At 49.0% G+C, this 18,845-nt stretch overlaps 1 protein-coding gene and 1 long non-coding RNA gene across 4 annotated transcripts in view; both read right to left on the reverse strand.

The window, feature by feature from the left end:
- LOC129017577 (uncharacterized) overlaps positions 1-7,161 on the reverse strand; it is a gene marked incomplete at its 5' end in the record, with an annotated part of 95,217 nt that extends 88,056 nt beyond the window's left edge. The window contains one exon of the mRNA XM_063655458.1: positions 6,809-7,161. Within this exon, the coding sequence (XP_063511528.1) occupies positions 6,809-7,161 (353 nt within the window). The remainder of the gene's footprint in view (positions 1-6,808) is intronic.
- Positions 7,162-8,853: 1,692 nt separating this feature from the next.
- On the reverse strand, positions 8,854-14,913 carry LOC129016558 (uncharacterized). Of its 3 annotated transcripts, none has more exons than XR_010124512.1 (7): positions 14,799-14,913; positions 13,228-14,655; positions 12,983-13,065; positions 11,629-12,097; positions 10,453-11,377; positions 9,900-9,993; positions 8,854-9,293 (listed from the first exon to the last, which is right to left on the reverse strand). It is a non-coding gene; the product is annotated as an uncharacterized LOC129016558 (long non-coding RNA). The 3 variants fall into 3 exon arrangements; XR_010124513.1 differs by having other exon boundaries at positions 9,377-9,993; XR_008494878.2 differs by lacking the exon at positions 9,900-9,993.
- Between the last annotated feature and the right edge of the window lie 3,932 nt (positions 14,914-18,845).

The following is an 18,845-nucleotide window of genomic DNA, read 5'->3' on the forward strand; positions in this document are numbered from 1 at the left end:
AAAATTACAAAAGTAGTTGATCAGATCTGAAACCTGATTCAAAAAACATGTTTGCTCTATGGGAGGAAATATAAATAAGTATAAATTCCTTCTTTATGCTAATTTCCTTACTCATTCCTAGTTAAAATATCACTTATCAGACCTAGGCTATTACAAACACGGAAGTAAAATTCAGTAAAACAAAGCCAAAAGTACCACTTTTTTTATTTAGCCAGTCTACCCTTCAACCAGGAATTATATGAAAAACATTCCATCAATGTTCTGTGTGTTTAAGACTGTGCTGGGCACTGGGGTAACTAGAAGAGAATTCAAACAGGGTTCTTTGCTTTTCAGAAAGTATACACTCCATTTAATAAAAAGACAAGAAAAAAGAAAACAAAGCCAAGCTGTGTTCAACCAATCCTCCTAAAGGAAGAAAACTTACTGTGTGGTTCTGTAAAACTCCAGGTAACAAGGATACCAAGAAGTGAGATAGCAGAGTTTAGTCTGAAACAACCTCATGGGGAAAAAACAAAAAAAAATGAAATCTGAGCTGAACATTGAAGGATGGACAGGAATTAGAAAAGCACAAAGGAGGAATTAAAGCATTCAGACAGGGACTGGCAGAAATAAAGACCAAGAAGTGGGAAGAAGCATGATACATACAGAAGAGACTGAGGTGACCTGCCTGGAACATAGGTGCATGCAGACGCATAATGGGAAAGAGTTTGGTAAATTAAGTGGGGTCAGCTCCCAATAGACTGCTGGGTCACAGAGACATGCTGTTAGAATATTAAAATCATCGAATATTTAAACTTGAAAGAATCTAAAAGATTTTCTAGCCATTTCTTTTTCAACAGATGAGGAAATCAAGGATCTATAGGAAAGCTAATGGCTAGGATAGGGACAAAGGCAGTGAATAGCAGAACAAAACTAACACCCCCGCTAAGGAACTCCAATTCAGTAGAAAAGTATTGTGTCTTGGGAACTGCAAGAGATTGGTTTCCGGGGGGAGTGGAACATCACAGTGGCATTACAACTAAGCAATGACCACTGTGTTTTGCCAGAAGTAATCACTTTCAAGAAAACAGCAGTCAAGACGGAAAGCAGAGGCAGGAGCTACTTTTCAGAGTTATAAAGGAAATGGGTGGATAAACAGCAGAGGCAGTGAGTATCTGGCAACAACAACAAAAAAGACTGGTCCACAGAGAGAGAGCTGCAGAACCAAGTAAACGTCTGATTTCCAATAGAAAGGAAATCTTAGCCTGAAAAGTGAAAAGAAAGCAGCCAACATAAAGACTTAGTTCCCAGACAGATAAGGTGGAAAGTGTAAGGGGGTGCAGAGAACTGAGGAACAGCTGGAAGAAATCTTTCTAAAGGATGAATTCTGGGCCGGGCACGGTGGCTCATGCCTGTAATCCCAGCACTTTGGGAGGTCAAGGCAGGTGGATCACGACATCAAGAAATTCAGACCCAGCTGGCTAACACGGTGAAACCCCGTCTCTACTAAAAATACAAAATTAGCTGGGCGTGGTGGCATGCGCCTGTAGTCCCAGCTACTTGGGAGGCTGAGGCAGGAGAATCGCTTGAACAAGGGAGGCAGACGTTGCAGTGAGCTGAGGTAGCGCCACTGCACTCCAGCCTGGGCGACAGAGCGAGACTCCATCTCAAAAAAAATAAATAAAAATTTAAAATAATAATAAATTAAAAAATTCCGAAGCAAAGAATAAGCATTATTATGTTCGCTTCAGCACCACATATACTAAAATTGGAACAATAAGCATTATTTCTCACTCACCATAAAGAATTCATCACCATAAAAAGAGTACTCATTTTCAACTATTAAAAGGCCTTATAAAAATTACAGACCAGGCTTGAAGAATGAGGCTAGGAGATATTTTTTAAATCCAAAAAGCTTCAGAGTTTTGCAAATATATTTATCTAATCAGTATGCGGTTTGTAATTTTGAAGATACTTGCCAATCATTTTATACTGTGAATCTCTCACCGCATATTCAAAGTACATTCAGATGAACACTCAATGTATGAGAACAACAAATATGTTATTACAACCTCTAAAATCAGAGTTTACTCTATAACATGTTCTTTAAATGGGGTTTTTTGGCTTTTATGTACTGCTTTTGCTTGATCGGATATGGAAAATATAATTGCTTTAAATGAACATATTTACAACAAATCATTTTGGGATGGAGTTCTTTTTAATTCTTTTTTTTTTTTTTAAGTTCAAATATCCACAGTTTTCCCATACTTCCTTTCAGAAATAAAGCTCTACAGGAACCAGTGGGGCATACAGAACTAGGTGGGATACACAGAAGGTTCTAATTTGCTTAGAAACTGGGTTAATGAACCACAATTAAAAGCTACACATGGCCGGGCGTGGTGGCTCGCGCCTGTAATCCCAGAACTTTGGGAGGCCAAGGCAGGTGGATCACCTGAAGCCAGGAGTTCGAGACCAGCCTGGCCAACACGGTGAAACCCCCATCTCTAATAAAAATACAAAAATTAGCCAGGCGTGGTGGTGGGCGCCTGTAATCCCAGCTACTCGGGAGGCTGAGGCAGGAGAATGGCTTGAACCCGGGAGGCAGAGGTTACAGTGAGCTGAGATCTCGCCATTGCACTCCAGCCTGGGAGACAAGAGCAAAACTCTGTCTCAAAAAAATAAAAGCTACACACCTACAAGTTGTCAGTTTCAATTAGAAACTTGCTATTTGGCACCACAAAGGCAGGTTAAGGAGAGATGTAAGATTTGACTGACAATATTCAGCTTTCTGGCTGTCCACCTGTGCAACTGTCATTTCCCTAACCAAGGAGGGGATTACTTCTAAAATTGGTAATACTCATTCAACTTAGACCCTAAATACTAGGTTTAGCTGCAATATTATCAGGTTAAGGAATTTTATATTACCCACAAGAATGTGAGCTCAAAATGTCAATATGGCACACATCCACTTCTTTTAACTGAGTCTACTGCACTAAGTTGCTAAGCGATACCCATCAGAGTGCAATACGTCTGTAATCAGCAGTGGCTAGAAATGCATTTCTGCTTTAATCACACCGAATATTAGAAATCCAACCAAAACAGCAATCATAAACAGAGTTGCCATCTTCAGACATGCACATGCTCCCTGGGGATGTAAGTGGTCCAACATGCAAACTCTTAGCTGTAATAAGAAGGAAAAGCTTAACTCCCCCTGGGCCCAGTAAAGCAAAGTACAGATAATATAATCCAAAATTCAAAAGTTTTATAAACAGTTGAAACTATTCTTTTTTTTGTTTTTTTGAGATGGAGTCTCACTCTGTTGCCCAGGCTGGAGTGCAGTGGCATGATCTCGGCTTACTGCAAGCTCCACCTCCCAGGTTCAGGCCATTCTCCTGCCTCAGCCTCCCAAGTAGCTGGGACTACAGGCACCCGCCACCACCCCCAGCTAATTTTTGTATTTTTAGTAGAGACGGGGTTTCACTGTGTTGGCCAGGATGGTCTCGATCTCCTGACCTCATGATCCGCCCGCCTCGGCCTCCCAAAGTGCTGGGATCACAGGCATGAGCCACTGCGCTCGGCCAACTCTTAAGATTCTTATACAATTATCTCTCGGTACATGCAGGGCTTTTTCTCCCCTCAATAAAAATGTAAGCGATGGCTCACGCCTGTAATCTCAGCACTCTACTAAAAATACAAATATTATCCAGGAGTGGTGGCAGGCGCCTGTAATCTCAGCCACTTGGGAGGCTGAGGCAGGAGAATCACTTGAATCCAGGAGGCAGAGGTTGCAGTAAGCCAAGGTCGCATCATTGCACTCCAGCCTAGGCAAGAATCATGAAACTCCGTCTCAAAAAAATAAATAAATAAATAAACTCTTCTAAATATATTTAATGGATTAGAACAAATTCTATGGGATACTTAGGAAAAGCATCTCCCTGATGGTCAAGCATTCACTACTTTTCATACTGAAGCTCTTATTAGATCTATGTCACTTAACCTTCCCATGCCTCAGTTTTCTGACTAAAAGACATTTTCAACCGTAAGACGAACTCTAATTTGAATTAAACATTTATCACTTCTATAATAAATTAATATATATAAGTACCTTATGTTAAACACTGAAAACCCTTACATTTTTGCATCTCAAGGTCAGAGCCTTTAACTTTCTAAGAGAAAAATGTGAGGAATAGGCCAGGCACAGTGGCTCACGCCCGTAATCCCAGCACTTCGGGAGGCGGGGGGGGGCAAATCACCTGAGGTCAGAAGTTTGAGACCAGCCTGACCAACATGGTGAAACCCCGTCTCTACTAAAAATACAAAAATTAGCCAGGCACGATGGTGCACACCGTAATCCCAGCTACTTGGGAGACTGAAGCAGGAGAATCACCTGAATGCCGGAAGCAGGGGTTGCAATGAACCGACATCAAGCTACTGCACTCCAGCGTGGGCGACAGAGCAAGACCTTGTCTCAGGAAAAAAAAAAAAAAAGAAAAGAAAGAAAGTGAGGAATAATCTCCTCTATATATCTTTTTCTTAATTACAACATAAGGAATGCAGAAAAATGCTGTTTTAAAAACTAATGTCCTTAATTTTTAACAGATGGTGGTGAGTTTGATTTCACAATATGCATAACAAACAACGAAGCCTTAAGGTCTTTTTAACGCTAGGGACAGAAGGAGAAACACTTTCTTGCATTACTGGGCATACAGTCAAAATCATTCCTCCTTTTTTTTTTTGGAGACAAGAGTCTTGCTCTGTCGCCCAGGCTAGAGTGCAGTGGTGTGATCTCAGCTCACTGCAACCTCCACCTCCCGTATTCAAGCAATTCTCCTGCCTCAGCCTCCCGAGTAGCTGGGATTACAGGCACCCACCACCATGCCCGGCTAATTTTTGTATTTTTAGTAGAGACGAGGTTTCTCCATGTTGGTCAGGCTGGTCTCGAACTCCTGACCTCAGGTGATCCACCTGCCTTGGCCTCCCAAAGTGCTGGGATTACAGGCATGAGCCACCGCACCCAGCCCAAAATCATTCCTCTTTTAAGTATCTTTTTCCAATATGGTAAATAAGCCTAGAGATGAACAGGTAAGAAGTAAAAAAATAAAATTAAGAAAAAACTGAAAAAAAATTTAATTTTTAAAATTTAAGGAGAATTGCGGCGTGGATTGTTCAATTTCCTACATCCAGATTCTGCTGTCCACAAGGTTCAGCTTTGGGATTCTTCTATGTGCCTTTTAAATCCTTTCTTAAAATTACAGAGAGTCTTTTCTACCAAGTTTTAAATCTAACGCTCTATCAATAATGTAATCTTTTATATGTAGTAACATTAAACTTCAGATGGATTAGTAGTTTAGTTTAGACGCCTTTGGGTCTGGAAGCATACGAATGGATAAAACAATTCCTTCAAGTCTCTGACAGCTTCATAATTCTATTTTATCTACATAGCTTCTTCTCAATTTCCTCTAACTATTCCAAGATATTTTCCAGGTAGGTCTGAAACACTTTGAGTCCCGTAAAGAAATGTTTATGCATCAAATAAGAGAAGAGCTCTTCCTCCACCCCTTCAGCTCCCATAATGTTTTACCATTATATCCAGTAAACAAAAGATTGACTCAATCTTAAACAATTCCCCCATCACAGGAAGCCCATTGCAACCACAGCTGCAGAAAGTATCCCTTAAACCACCCCCAACTACCTACAGCAACACAAAGTTAAACCAATTTCCACTGACAAAATGCTATGTGTGCATTCATTCTAATCAGCCCCAGGATTTATTGTGTGAAACTCAGGCGATAAAAAGTCACCTCCTCAAGCTACAAAACTTTTTTTTTCATCCCAAATATTCTCAACGAAAGTTCTCTTGTCAACCAGGAGAGAGTCAAAAACAACCACAAATACTAGCAGAATGATCCACTCCAGGACCACATCCCAGCTGGCTTTGCTGTTGTCGGTGGCTCAGAAGCAGTTTCTCATTTTCCTTTCACCCTTCTCCCCTTACTCCCCAACATTCTCACTCGAGAATACATCACATCCTCAGACCGCTGGCAACAACAACAAAAAAAGGGTGGGGGGAAGACACTGCAATTATCAAGGAAGGGGAAGATATTTCAGAACCACGGTTTCCACTGCAAACGGCAATTAAAAAAAAAAAAGGCAGTCTGTGTCATCAGGATATGGGGGACGACGTTGTAGGGCATCACAAAGATGTGCAGTGAGTGTGCACTTGAAGCTCTCGGGGCAGGATGAGACGATGGAGCAGAAAGTAAGAAAACCTGTGCCTTCCTTGCTTTCTTCTGCTCTTCCCCCTCCAGGAGAGGAAGCTGAAGAAACTGGGGGAGGGGCGGAATGTTATCGTTCTCCTATCGAGGGTACATAAGACAGGCCTTAGGGTTCGCTCGTCCCTAGTTAGGAAGGTCACGGAGGGAAGAGGAAGAGAGAACCCCTAAACGTTACCCACCTCTGCTCAAAAACAAAACTAAGGGGGTAATTATTAAATCCAGTTGGCGCGCCCCTAAAGGTGCCCCCAGGTCACTCATCCCCATTCCCAAGCGGAAGGGCTGGGATAAAGGGGATGAGGGTCGGAGGCTGGTCAGGGACAAGGCCCCACCCCCCGACTTAGGAGGGAAAGGGTGCCCAAGCTCCCAGCTGTCCCCTTCCTACCCCTCACCTCCCGCCTTGGCCACCCCCACTTATCCCCCCTTCCCTTCTCTTCCCTTCCTTTCCTCCAGAGCCTGCGGCAGCCGCGGGGGAGGCGGCCGCTCCTACCTCCCCTCACCCACTCTGTCCCCACCCCCACTCCGCTCCCACCTCCCCCTCGCCACGGGCCCGTTACCTGCTCGTCGAAGCGGCTGACCGCGGCCTGGACCCATTCCACCGGCCTGTGCGCGGCCATGTCCTCCCCGCGGCCGGGGGGCGGCGGAGGGAAGGGTGGGCCGGCGCCCTGCGCCGGGAAGACGGCGGGGAGCGGAGGCTGAGGTGAGGGAAGAGGCAAGGAGAGGGTCTGAGGAGTGCAGGCTCCCAGTGTTCCCACGGGGGTGGGGATGGGGGCTCAGCGCCGAGCGGGAGGGGGAGAGGGAAAGGGGGCCTTGGCAAGGAGGCTGGGGGGAGGGGGGAGGGGAAGGGGACCCGGGGAGGGGAGGGGGCCTCTTGGTCGCTCTCCCCACTAGCGCCGTCTCTCCACAGCCATCACAGTCCGAGACGCCACCATGACACCCCACCGGAAGTGGGATCCTTTCCACGGCCCGGGGAGAGGGAGCGCGAGCGAGCTGGAGACTGAGAGCGCGGCTGGGAAAGGGGAGGGGGAAGCGAGAGGGTAGGCGGCCTGCCGCGCATGCGCCCGCGCCGGCCGGTTTCATTAATGAAAAAGCGAGTCCTCCTGGAGGTGACGTCATCTAACTCCTCTGGGCCGTCTGGCGAGCGTCCCTCATCGCCGTGGGGCTCACCTAGACTGGCGCTGGGCTCAGCTGGCGAGTGCCGAAGCTGACCCCGGAGCATCCGCTTCCATCCCCACTGCCCCCTACAGCTGTCCCCTCCCCCGCCGGCCTCCGGGTTTGGATTGCTCCCGGGGGTGGGTTAGGGCGCCCTGAGGCTAGCCTTTCTCCCGGCGCGCGGATCTCTGCCGCTAATCTCCTGGGGAGGCTGTGCTCTCAGCTTAAGCTCTCAGAAAAAATAAGGTATACTACCTCCGATTTTCAGGTTCTTCGTAGCTTGGTAGACTGCTGAGAAACAAAAAAGGAAGGCCAAAGAGAGATTCCGTGATTTTTTTTTTTTAAGAGGTCGCTTAAATCCCAATGCTAGACCCGGTGGCAATCAAGGTCTAGCCACCAGGTCTAGCATTGGGATTTAAGCCCACCTTTCCTCTGCAAAACTCATAGCCATTCAAATTAATGTAACTTTTGCACAGTTGATAAGAGATTCAAGTTTCACCACCCTCAAAACACCTTTAAGGCCTTGCATTCATTATTAATTCAATATATTCATCGTCTTATTTAAATCTTTGAACAAACCTTTTCAATACGTATCATTATCTTCATCAACTGATGAATACGTCACGTCCCCACCCCCGTGGGAACGCTGGGAGCCTGCACTCCTCCCTCAGACCCTTGATTTGCCCAAGGTCAGAGTTGACAGGTGGCAGATTCAGGATGTAAACCAACGTGGTTTAACTCCAAGAACAATAGAGGTAGACTATGGGTCTCCTAAAACAAAGTCCTTCCCTATACCTCCAATACCAGAGTTGAAAGGATTTCATGTGTAATTGGTTGTGCCAGTTTTCCAGGAAGAGGATTACATCCAAAACAATGAATCTAAGTCTGACATTGGACTTTGGAATGAGTCTTTTTTTTTTTTAAGACAGAGTCTCACCCTGTTACCCAGGCTGGAGTGCAGAGGCCCGATCTCGGCTCACTGCAACCTCCGCCTCCCGGTTGAAGTGATTCTTCTGCCTCAGCCTCCCGAGTAGCTGGGACTACAGGCATGTGCCACCACGCCCGGCTAATTTTTGTATTTTTAGTAGAGACGGTGTTTCACCATATTGGCCAGGCTGATCTTGAACTCCTGACCTCGTGATCCGCCCACTTCAGCCTCCCAAAGTACTGGGATTACAGGTGTGAGCCACCGCACCTGGCCTGGAATGAGTAATTTTAAAATTCGTTTTCCTCGATACATTTTACCTGGCAAATGTTTTTGTTTTTCAGAGACAAGGTCTGACTCTGTGCAGTGGAGTGCAGTGGCTCAATCATAGCTCACTCCAGCCTCAGACTCCTGGGCTGAAGTGATCCTCCCACCTCAAACTCCTGAATAGCTGGGACCACAGGTGAGTGTCACCCTGCTTTGGCTAATTTTTTTTTTTTTTTTTTTTTTTTGGTAGAGACACAGCCTTGCTATGTTGCCCAGGCTGGTCTGGAACTCCTGGCCTCAAGTGATCCCCCCGCTTTGGCCTGCCAAAGTGCTGGGATGACAGGGGTGCGCTACCACACAGGCCCCTAGGCCAGTGTTAAAATGAATTTACACATTCCAAGCATGCACTAATCAGCCAGTTAGGCCACACAGAAAGACACTGGGTGATAAGGGAGAACAAACTAGAATTTTAATTTTACTACAGAAAATCCACAAAGCCAATAGCCCACATACAGAGAGATATATCCTTGAGAAAAGTTTCCAATCTGTAGGTTGGTGGTTGTCCAAAATACATATTAAAGTAATGTTTTATTCCACTAGAACAGACAGACAGTTTGGACATGTTTTTGGTCCCTTCTTCTTTAAGGATGCAATGCAGGTACTAATTTCTTTTAGATGATGTCAGAATGATGACTATGCTGGAAAGAAATGGATGAATATTAAATGAATGTCTATCTATGTTTCTCCCAAGTAGGACCCCTGAAAAAGCACTCACTCATACCCCCAAGATAGTATTCCAGTGCCCCTACTGCACTGCTAAACTTCAGACCCATGACCTTCCTCTCCTTTTCTCAAACTTCCTCTGAAAGTCCCTAACTACTTCCTTGTTGCATGGCTTTTTGCCTGTCTATCTCCCTGATCTTCTTCCCTACACTGGACGCAACTGCCCAAACCCTCAGCTCCCTTGCCTTCCCTGGCATTCCATTGCTGAAGTTCCTCTGTGCCTTTCTCTCCTCTTCTTCTCTAGTTTATTCTACCATTGCCCACTCTTCTTTAGCTCTGTGGTAAGACACCCAAACTTCAGGCCCTGGCCCGGTGCTCTTCTTCCTTTACTCAAGCTCCTGCCAGCATGTCATTAATTCATCCTAATTTGTACTCCCTGTTCTGTTGCCTCCCCTCAGTGCCAAACCTCTCATTACAGTCAGAGGCCTAGACTTCACCCCAACTTCCTCTCCAGTTAAATTCATTCAGTTCTGCTGAACCAGTATTAAGTGTCCAAATGGGCCGGTCGTGGTGGCTCACACCTATAATGCCAGCACTTTTAGAGGCCGAGGTGGGAGGATTGCTTGAGCCTAGAAGTTCAAGACCAGCCTGGGCAACATAGTGAGACTCCAGCTTCTACCAAAAAAAATTGTTTAAATTAGTTAGGCATAGTGGTGTGCATCTGTGGTCCCAGCAACTTGGGAGGCTGAGGTGGGAGGATCACTTGAGCTAGAGAGGTCGAGGCTACAGTGAGCTCTGATCTCGCCACTGCACTCCAGCCTAGGCAGCAGAGCAAGACCCTGTCTCTAAAAAATAAATGAAAATAAAAGTATCCAAATGCCTGTTATATGTTATGTACTTTGTTAGATCATAATAGTATGTATGGCAGGAATGCTAAACAAAAGTGCCAAAGAAGACTAGGCGCTGTGGCTCATGCCTGTAATCCCAGCACTTTGGGAGGCCGAGGCAGGCAGATCACCTGAGGTCAGGAGTTTGAGACCAGACTGGCCAATGTGGTGAAACTCCATCTCTACTAAAAAAAAAAAAAAAAAAAGCCAGGCGTGGTGGCTCATGGCTGTAATCCCAACTACTTACTAGGGTGGCTGAGGCAGGAGAATTGCTTGAACCCAGGAGGCTGAGGTTTCAGTGAGCCGAGATTGTGCTGCTGCACTCCAGCCTGGGCGACAGAGTGACTCCACCTCAAAAAAAAAAAAAAATGCCAAAGAAGGTAATGCATAGAGACTGTGGTGAATTAAGGAGCATATACCCACCTCCATTTATCCAGATAAGAGATACTCTCTCCATTTAAAGAGTATCTGTCACTCAACTGCAGTTACTGCCATGCAAGAATGTTGACCCAGTGTTGCTAGATCTTCTAGTTACTCAAGAGAAGCTAGAGATCTGAACTTACATATAAACTCTTCCAATTTTTACATAGTGGCAGCCAATTTACATTTTTTAAATGCTGTGCAGCCAAACAAAATACGTCTGCTGTCTGAATGTAGCCCATGGAACACCAGTTGGACCAGCACTAGTCTAGTGAAAAGGCATGAGCCTTACAGTAGAACAGAATTAGATTTGTATCCTAACTTCCCCCATTTTGCACTGTCCAACAGTATTCAGGAAACCCTTAGTGTTTCGTATTGTTTTAAATGCATCTCTCTCATTCAGCTTCTGTTTTTTGGTCAGGCAACAAGCTCTGCCAATTTTTTCTTCGAGAGTTTTGTTCCAAGCTGGGAGCCGTGGCTCATGCCTGTCATCTCAGCACTTTGGGAGGCCAAGGTGGGTGGATCACTTGAGCCCAGGAGTTCCAGACCATCCTGGGCAACATGGTGAAACCTCATCTCTACAGATTTTTTTTTTTTTTTTAATTAGCTGGGCGTGGTGGCATGTGCCTGTGGTTCCAGTTACTTGGGAAGCTGAAGTGGGAGAATCACTTGAGCCCAGGAGGTCAAGGCTACAGTGAGCTGTGATGGTGTCATTGCATTCCAGCACTCCAGCCCGGGCATCAGAGTTAGACCTTGTCGTAAAAAATAAATAAATGAATAAATATAAATAAAAAATAAAAAGCTTTTACAGTAGCATTCCCTTCATTCTGCCCACCACCCCCATCTCACTGGCACAACCAACCATCCCAGCACACCAAAGAGCACAGCACTCTTCAGGACTAAGGTGCTCATTTCCTCAGCTGCTGGGCGCATTACTTGTCAACACCTATCAGCTAAATCCCTTTCCAGGAATTGCCCTCAGCTGAAGAAAGCTGCATCTCACCAGGTCCGTCTGCACTGACTGGCAGATGCAGGGCTCAGGGTGGGGCTGCTCTGAAGGGCTCTCCTGGCTCCAGAGCTCCCTTAGGATCCAGAAGCTGAGGCATTTGCTGTGACTACATTTAGTTCAACTTTTTCTGCTCAATCCTACTCCTTTCCTGCACAATGTTGATTCCAAGGGCAATTAAATCCCATGAGTGTGACCAGACACCATGGCTCAGACCTGTAATCCCAGCACTTTAGGAGCTGAGGCAGGTGGATCGCGTGAGCCCAAGAGTTCAAGACCAGCCTGACCAACATGGTAAAACCATATCTTTACAAAAAATAAAAAAATTTGCTGGACATGGCGGTGAGCAGCTGTCGTCTCAGCTACTCAGGAGGCTGAAGCTGGAGGATTGCTTGATCCCAGGAGGTAGAGGCTGCAGTGAGCCGTTTGTACCACTGCACGCCAGGCTGGGTGACAGAGCAAGACCCTGTCTCAAAACAAACAAACAGACAAAAACGTCCCATGAATGTGGTTTGATCCAGTGGAGCTGAATCATTCCCCTGGCCAGTTAGCAGTAAGGTGCCCAGGGGAAGCCCTGACAGGCCCCGGCGTGCCATAGCAGTACAATGTTAAAACTTTCAGCAATGGTGAAGAGCTGGAATGGGTGGGATGTAACCTCAGTGGAACAATGCACTCGTAGGTGCAATCTATCAGGCATTTTAGCAATATAGGCTGGGCTCCTCTTACCTGGCACCAGATCCCCTCCCAGCACCAGACCCAGGGTCTTTAGCCACAAGCCCTGCTGCCTCCCCGGCCTCACCGTGAGATGCCCAGAATGGGGCCCTGCCCATTTTCTCCCCCATTCTCCTAGGGCTACAACCCCCATTGTCCCCATGCCTTTTCCCCTCACAGGACAGTGAGGGCTGTAGCTCTAGGGGAATGGGGGAGAACAGGGGTAGGTGGGCTCTGAGAGACTTGCTGGACAACAGCCCCGAGGCTGGGCCAGGCATCCCCTCACCCTGTGGCCACAACCCTTGGATCTCACTGGAGTTGTCTCCAAGTAGACAGGGCCAGACCCTCAGACTGCTCGGCTCCTCTTGTGCTGACTTGCCGACAGAACTGCTGAGAGCCCAGGGGCCTGACCTAGCCCAGTCTCCATTCCCACCGGCTCCCTAGATGGGCCCCGTACCTCTGGCCTAACAACAACCTCGGGCTGGACCTGCAGGGGAGCCAGGGAGGAGTTCTGTCCCTGGAAAGGAGGTTGGCCCGACCTGGCGAGACATGTCCTGCGTCAGAAAGGCCTTTCTAAAAGCAAACCCATCCCTGAGCTGAGACAGGTGCTTTAGGGGTGAGGGGAGTGCAGAGGACTCACTGCAGAATCCCAAAGTGATCAGTGCCGCTGCAGATTCCAACAGGCTCAGGCCCCTTGTCCTCTGGCAGCCCAGCTCGGTGTCCCTGTAGCCCAGAGGGAGCCTTGGTGAGGGGTCCAAGGTAAAGGGTGCAAGGGCCTGGGGGCATTGGTCACCCATCCCTGCCCTGTGCTCCTAGGGAGCCCAGGACCCTTTGACCAGGGCGCACTGGAAGAGTCCTCCCTCCAAGAAGCAGACCGACTTGTACCTTTTCGTATTTCAAAATGATGTCCTCTCGCTCTTGTGCCCACCAACTGTCCGCGTCCTCTACCCCTCTACCATGTCCATCCTGTGAGACAAAATTCTCTAAAGGTTACACTGTACCTGACAGCTTCGGAGAACACCTGAACCACTCCTGCCGGGCTCCCAGATGCTGGCTGGCTGCGTAACCCCCATTCCACTGCCACCGCCAGGTAAAAAGGGGCCAGACCCAGTGGCCCACAGCTGCTCGAGTCTCTGGAGTCTCAAGTCTCAAGCAGGGGTGGGCATCTTCCAAAGGACTTGAGTACAGTGGGACCTAGACAGAGAATCCTGTTGTCCCCAAATGCCATGAAATGGGGGTACACCTGCCCCAGCAGGTTGAATGGTTTCCACCTGCCAAGGGTGAAGGGCCCATGATGGGCTGTTCCAGGGATGTGGAGGCAGACTGGGGTCAGCGACCAGAGGTCTCTGTACACTCGGCCTCCTGGGATGCTCAGGGCCACAGGGATGCCCCGTTTCCTACAGGGAACAAGATCTCTCCTGACTGCTCGGTTCTACTCTGCTCATCACTTTGGCTACCATGGCCCTTCAGTCTGAACAGTGAATCCACTTTAGGAATAACGCCTGTTGAGCAGGAGGGTGTTCGGTTTGGGGATGAAAAAGATCTATTGTACTCATGGAAACCACATCTCTCGCAGAGGGACTATGGAGTCCACCATTCTGAGCTGTCCCTAGAGGAGGAGGCTTCATTTTCCTGGGTCACTGAGGAAGAACAGTGGGTCCTTGGTCCTGGAGAACACCTGGATGGACCGTCCCTCCTGGGAATGCTCGGGGCAAAAGGAGGGCGAGGCCTGGAGAGGACCACACAGAGCAAGAAATACCTGGGGAGAACCCTAGTGCCTGGACCCCTTTGAACAGAAGGGAAGATAGTCTCCCCTCAGCCAGCCCTCCAGGGCTCCTTCATTTTCCACAGCTGCCCAAGGGCAGCAGGCTCCCCCAGACAAGGGACCATGTGTGTTCAGTGGGGCCCACAGCGACCATCAGGACCCAGCTTAGGGCACAGAGGTGTTCTGAGGACCGTCCTATTCACCCCACCCACAGTGGACCTATACCAGTGGCTCAGAGGTGTTCTGAGGACCGTCCTATTCACCCCACCCACAGTGGCTCTATACCAGTGGCTCTGCCAGGACCAGGCTCTGCCCCATGGGGATCGGAAACCTGGGCAGATTTGGGATCTAGGGCAGGGAGGTCACAGGGTTCAGGCCTGAATTCCAGCACAGCACACGGCAGGGCTGAGAGCAAAACTCAGGGTCACGTCTGGATTCCCAGGCCGGTTCCTGCCTCTCTGACCCCAGACGTCTCATCTGTCGAATGGGTACATTTGGGAACAGCACCCACTCTACGAAGCCACCATGAGGACGAAAGAGCCAATCGTCTACACGGGCAGTGTAGAACGGGCGCCTGGTGAGTGCTCAGGGATGACCATCCTTGGTGGCTTCCCCGCAGACGCCAACACCGCCCACACCGTAGCCACTGTCCCCAAGTCAACCTGGAGGGAAGAGAGCAGGTCACACTCACCTGATTCTGATGAATCAGCTGGCCTGGGTTATGCCTCTCAGGGAGAAAACCTTTGAGTCCACAGAGCTGCTCACAGATACCACTGCCTGTGTGTAACTGCTGTAGAACACTGAGGCAGGCCAGAGAGTGGATAGGTGCTAAGCACCAGTGACATTCTGAGGTCATGGCACGCATCACAATGGGGCCTTGCCCGGGTCAGCAGGGCCCATAGTCAGGGTCCTCCGCTGCCTGAGGCGTCAACATGCCTGCCTGCGATGTGTTTGTGCACGTGCGTGCACACGTGTATGTGGGTAAACACGTCTGTACATGTGTGTGTTGCTTCTCTGGCCAGGCCCGGCTGCCCCACTCATGTGTGCACCCAGTTCCTCATCACTGTCACCCCCGAGGCCCAGGGCCAGCATCAGAGCATCCATGGGTGCTCCCTAACTTCAGCCCTCCCTGCCCAGGGTGGTCCTGGGATACACATAGGGGTGGAGGGAAGTGACTGCTGCTGTTGGATCTCAGAATACAAAAGCTAATACTATTACCTACTGGTCTTTTTAGTGTCTCTAATGGTATCACTTCTTCATTTCTGATATTTTAACTGGGTATTTCTCTCCATGACCCTTGGATATTCTAGCTAGAGGATCCTGTGGGGAAAGTGCCGGGCACACACTAGGGGCTCCCTCTTCTAGACATGTTATCTAAAACCTGGTTCAGCTGTCCTTCGACGCAGGGCCTAGGGGATGCCAAATTCCAGGGGCCAGAAAGTGCTTGGGATAAAATGAACATCCAAGGGGAGGGCTTTGACCTGGGCTGAGTCTGCCTTTGCCATCCAAATGGAGTCTCAAGTCCAGAGACAGGGTGTCCAGATGCCCCAGTGCAGGGTCCTCCCGATCAACACCTGCTCCCCTGTACTCATTAGCAACCTCACCCACCCTACTCTCAAAGCACACTTGGCCCTCATATCTGGGAGCTCTGCATCTATGGATTCAGTCAACAGCAGGTGGAAAATATTCAGAAAATAAATTGGATGGTTGTGTCTCTACTGAACATGTGCAGGCTTTGTTCTTGTCGTCATTCCCTAAACAATACAGTATCACAACCATTTATATAGCATCTGCATTGTATTACACATCGTTAATAATCTAGAGATGGTCTAATGTCTACGGGAGGATGTGCATAGCTTATATGTAAATACTAGGCCATGTTATGTCAGAGACTTGAGCATCCATGGATTTTGGCATCCCCGGGGACCCTAGAACTAATCCTCCATGGATACCAAGGGATGATTGTATAAACTTACTCAGGAAGGCTTCTCTTTGGAGGAAGGGCCCAGTTCAGGACACACAGGGACATCTCCCTGGACTACTGTCCATGCATCCATCCATTCATCCATTGTCTCCTCTCACCCCCCATCTCAGACTGTCCCAATGACAGCCCTAGTAAGAAGAGACAAGACACAAGACAAGTTCATGTTGTCCAGTTTTGAGGTCTTGGAAGGAGTTGCACCAGTATGAGCATAGTGGGTCAGTTTTCTCCAGGATCCAGAAAGCATATCAGGCAGCCTCGGGGTGAGAAAAGGAGCCCAGCCTCTCCAGCAGCCACACAGGCCTGCAGTAGGATGGGGCTGGGGCTGGCCATGTGGATCACTTGGGCCTCATGAGGGGAAAGGAAATACCAGGGGGCAGAAGAGGAGCATGGGGGCAGCTGGTTGCCTAAGGAGAAGGCACCTCAGGGAAGGGGACTGTATTCATTTGTTTTCACACTGCTATAAAGAAATACCTGAGATTGGGTAACTTATAAAGGAAACAGGCTTAATCGACTTGCAGTTCAGGAAACTTACAATCATGGCAGAAGGGGAAGGGGAAGCAGGCACCTTCTTCACAAGATGGCAGGAGGGAGTGAGTGCAGAACCGGTAAGTGCCACACTTTGAAACTATCAGCTCTCCCGAGAACTGCCTCACTATCTGGGGAGCAGCAAGGGGGAAACTGTCCCCAAATCCAATCCCCTCCCTCCAGATTCCTCCCTTGACACAGGAGGATTACAATTCCAGATGAGTTTTGGGTGGGGACACAGAGCCAAACCTGTGAGGGTCTCACTCTATCTTGCAGCTCCCTTGGGCTGAGGCTAAGTACAGATCTGCTGGCCTTGCCCTATAGCATGCGAGGGCTCTGCCAGTGCACCCCCATCTGCTGCTTCCTGGGGATGGTGGTGACTTCCTCCAGAGAAGGGTGGATTTGCTCTCCTCCTGCCCCTGCAGGGCTTTGTGGAGCCCTGGCCAAGTTCTCCCAGGGTACGGGCAGGAAACAGGGCTCCTTGCCCTTCTTGCTGCTTAAGTGACAACTCTGGGGTCATCCCTAGGCCCCGTCACTGTCCCTGCTTCTAAACAGATCATTTTGGCAAATCTTCCTGGCAGAGGCTGGGGGCTCATCCCTGCTATCTGTTCTAGCTTGGTAAAGCCAGGTTAAGACATCTGGGCAAGAAGACAGTAGAGTGGACCCCAGGAAGGGTGGGTGGAGGGTGCTGGCCTTTGGGCTTCTCTGGACCAGGGTGGGAAGGGGGAAGTTTACCAGGAAATAGAGCTCTCAGGACTATGTTTAGGAGGAGGCGGTAATGCTGGTGGCGGGAAGTCCATTCATCCATTGTCTCCCCCCACCCCCCATTTTGGACTGTCCCAGTGACAGCCCTAGCAAGAAGAGACAAGAAACAAGACAAGTTCACATTGTCCAGTTTTGAGGTCTTGGAAGAAGTTGTACCAGTATGAGAATAGTGGGTCAGTTTTCTCCAGGATCCAGAGGGGCTGCAGAACCCAGTGGTTGCCCTTAGTTCTTGGATCCTGGGAGACTTCTGGAGCCTGGATCTGGACAGCCTAGGGGTGGAGGTGGTGAGGGGCAGGGGTGGGGGCGGGAAGAGATGCCTTGCATGACAGGGTGCAGGGCAGGAAGCCAGCCAGGGACTGCTTTGCAGTGGCTGCTCCCATCACCCTTCCCACCCCCAAACCCACCCCTACCCCCACCCTGGTGCAGAGTGGGTCCTGGGCAGGTGTCCTCTGCTTTGGCCTCAGCACATCCCAAGATGGAAGCTGGCAGCCACGAGGGCATGTCACTTGCGCCAGCTTTGTCCTGCAGTTTCTGCTTCCTGGAGCATGGGGCACCCACCCAGGAGAGCACGGGCACACCCCACACCTCTCATTTTGAGGGTGCTGGGAGGTGGGGGACCAAGGTCCTGCAGCCCTGTGCTTGTGCCATGAAAATTAGCCTAGGAGTCCCATGTCCGCCCATCCACGTGGAGCCCCAGGAGCCTGAACAGTGGCATGCAGCAAGATGAGGAGGGAGAGAGAACTGGAAAAGAAGGAGAGAGAAAGAGGGATGAAGAGAAGGGAATGAGAGAGAGGAAGAGAGATGGGGAGAGAGACAGTGGAGGCTGAGAGGATAAGGAGGGTGAGAGATGGGGAGAGAGACACAAAACACAAACAGAGAGAGACGTGCATGAGTAGGAGGTCGAGTTACTCTTGATCCCAGTTCCCAATGAAAACTGTAGGTCACCATCACCTAACCACTCATGCAATGAAGTCTGCCTGCTGCTTAGAGCCCTGAGAACCCCTTCTCATGGAGCATAAAACCTTTGACTACTGCCCTTTCTTGCTGCATTTCTGTTGCCTCTTCCGGTGAACCGTGATGTCTCGTCTATTGCCTTCCTGGGCTCAAGGATCCACCGAAAACTGATGCTTCTTTTGGGGAGGGTCTGCAGTGCCTTCAACTCAGTAGGCTCCCCAGGAAGCTTGCACACTTGGCTTGGGCCCTAAGCATCTGGGTACATGCTGGGGCTCTGCTTCTCTCAGTAAGAAGGAGAACTAAGAAAGAGACTGAAGCATGGTCTGTGGAGAAGGTACTTGTGCAAACACCAGGAGAACAAGGGGCTTGAGTTGTCTTCGTTTCTCCTAAAAGCATTCATTCCTGGCTGGGCGTGGTGACTCACGCCTGCAATCCCAGCACTTTAGAAGGCTGAGGTGGGCGGATCACCTGAGATCGGGAGTTCGAGACCAGCCTGACCAACATGGAGAA

The sequence above is a fragment of the Pongo pygmaeus genome, chromosome 19 (assembly GCF_028885625.2).
Source record: "Pongo pygmaeus isolate AG05252 chromosome 19, NHGRI_mPonPyg2-v2.0_pri, whole genome shotgun sequence".
NCBI lineage: Eukaryota > Metazoa > Chordata > Mammalia > Primates > Hominidae > Pongo > Pongo pygmaeus.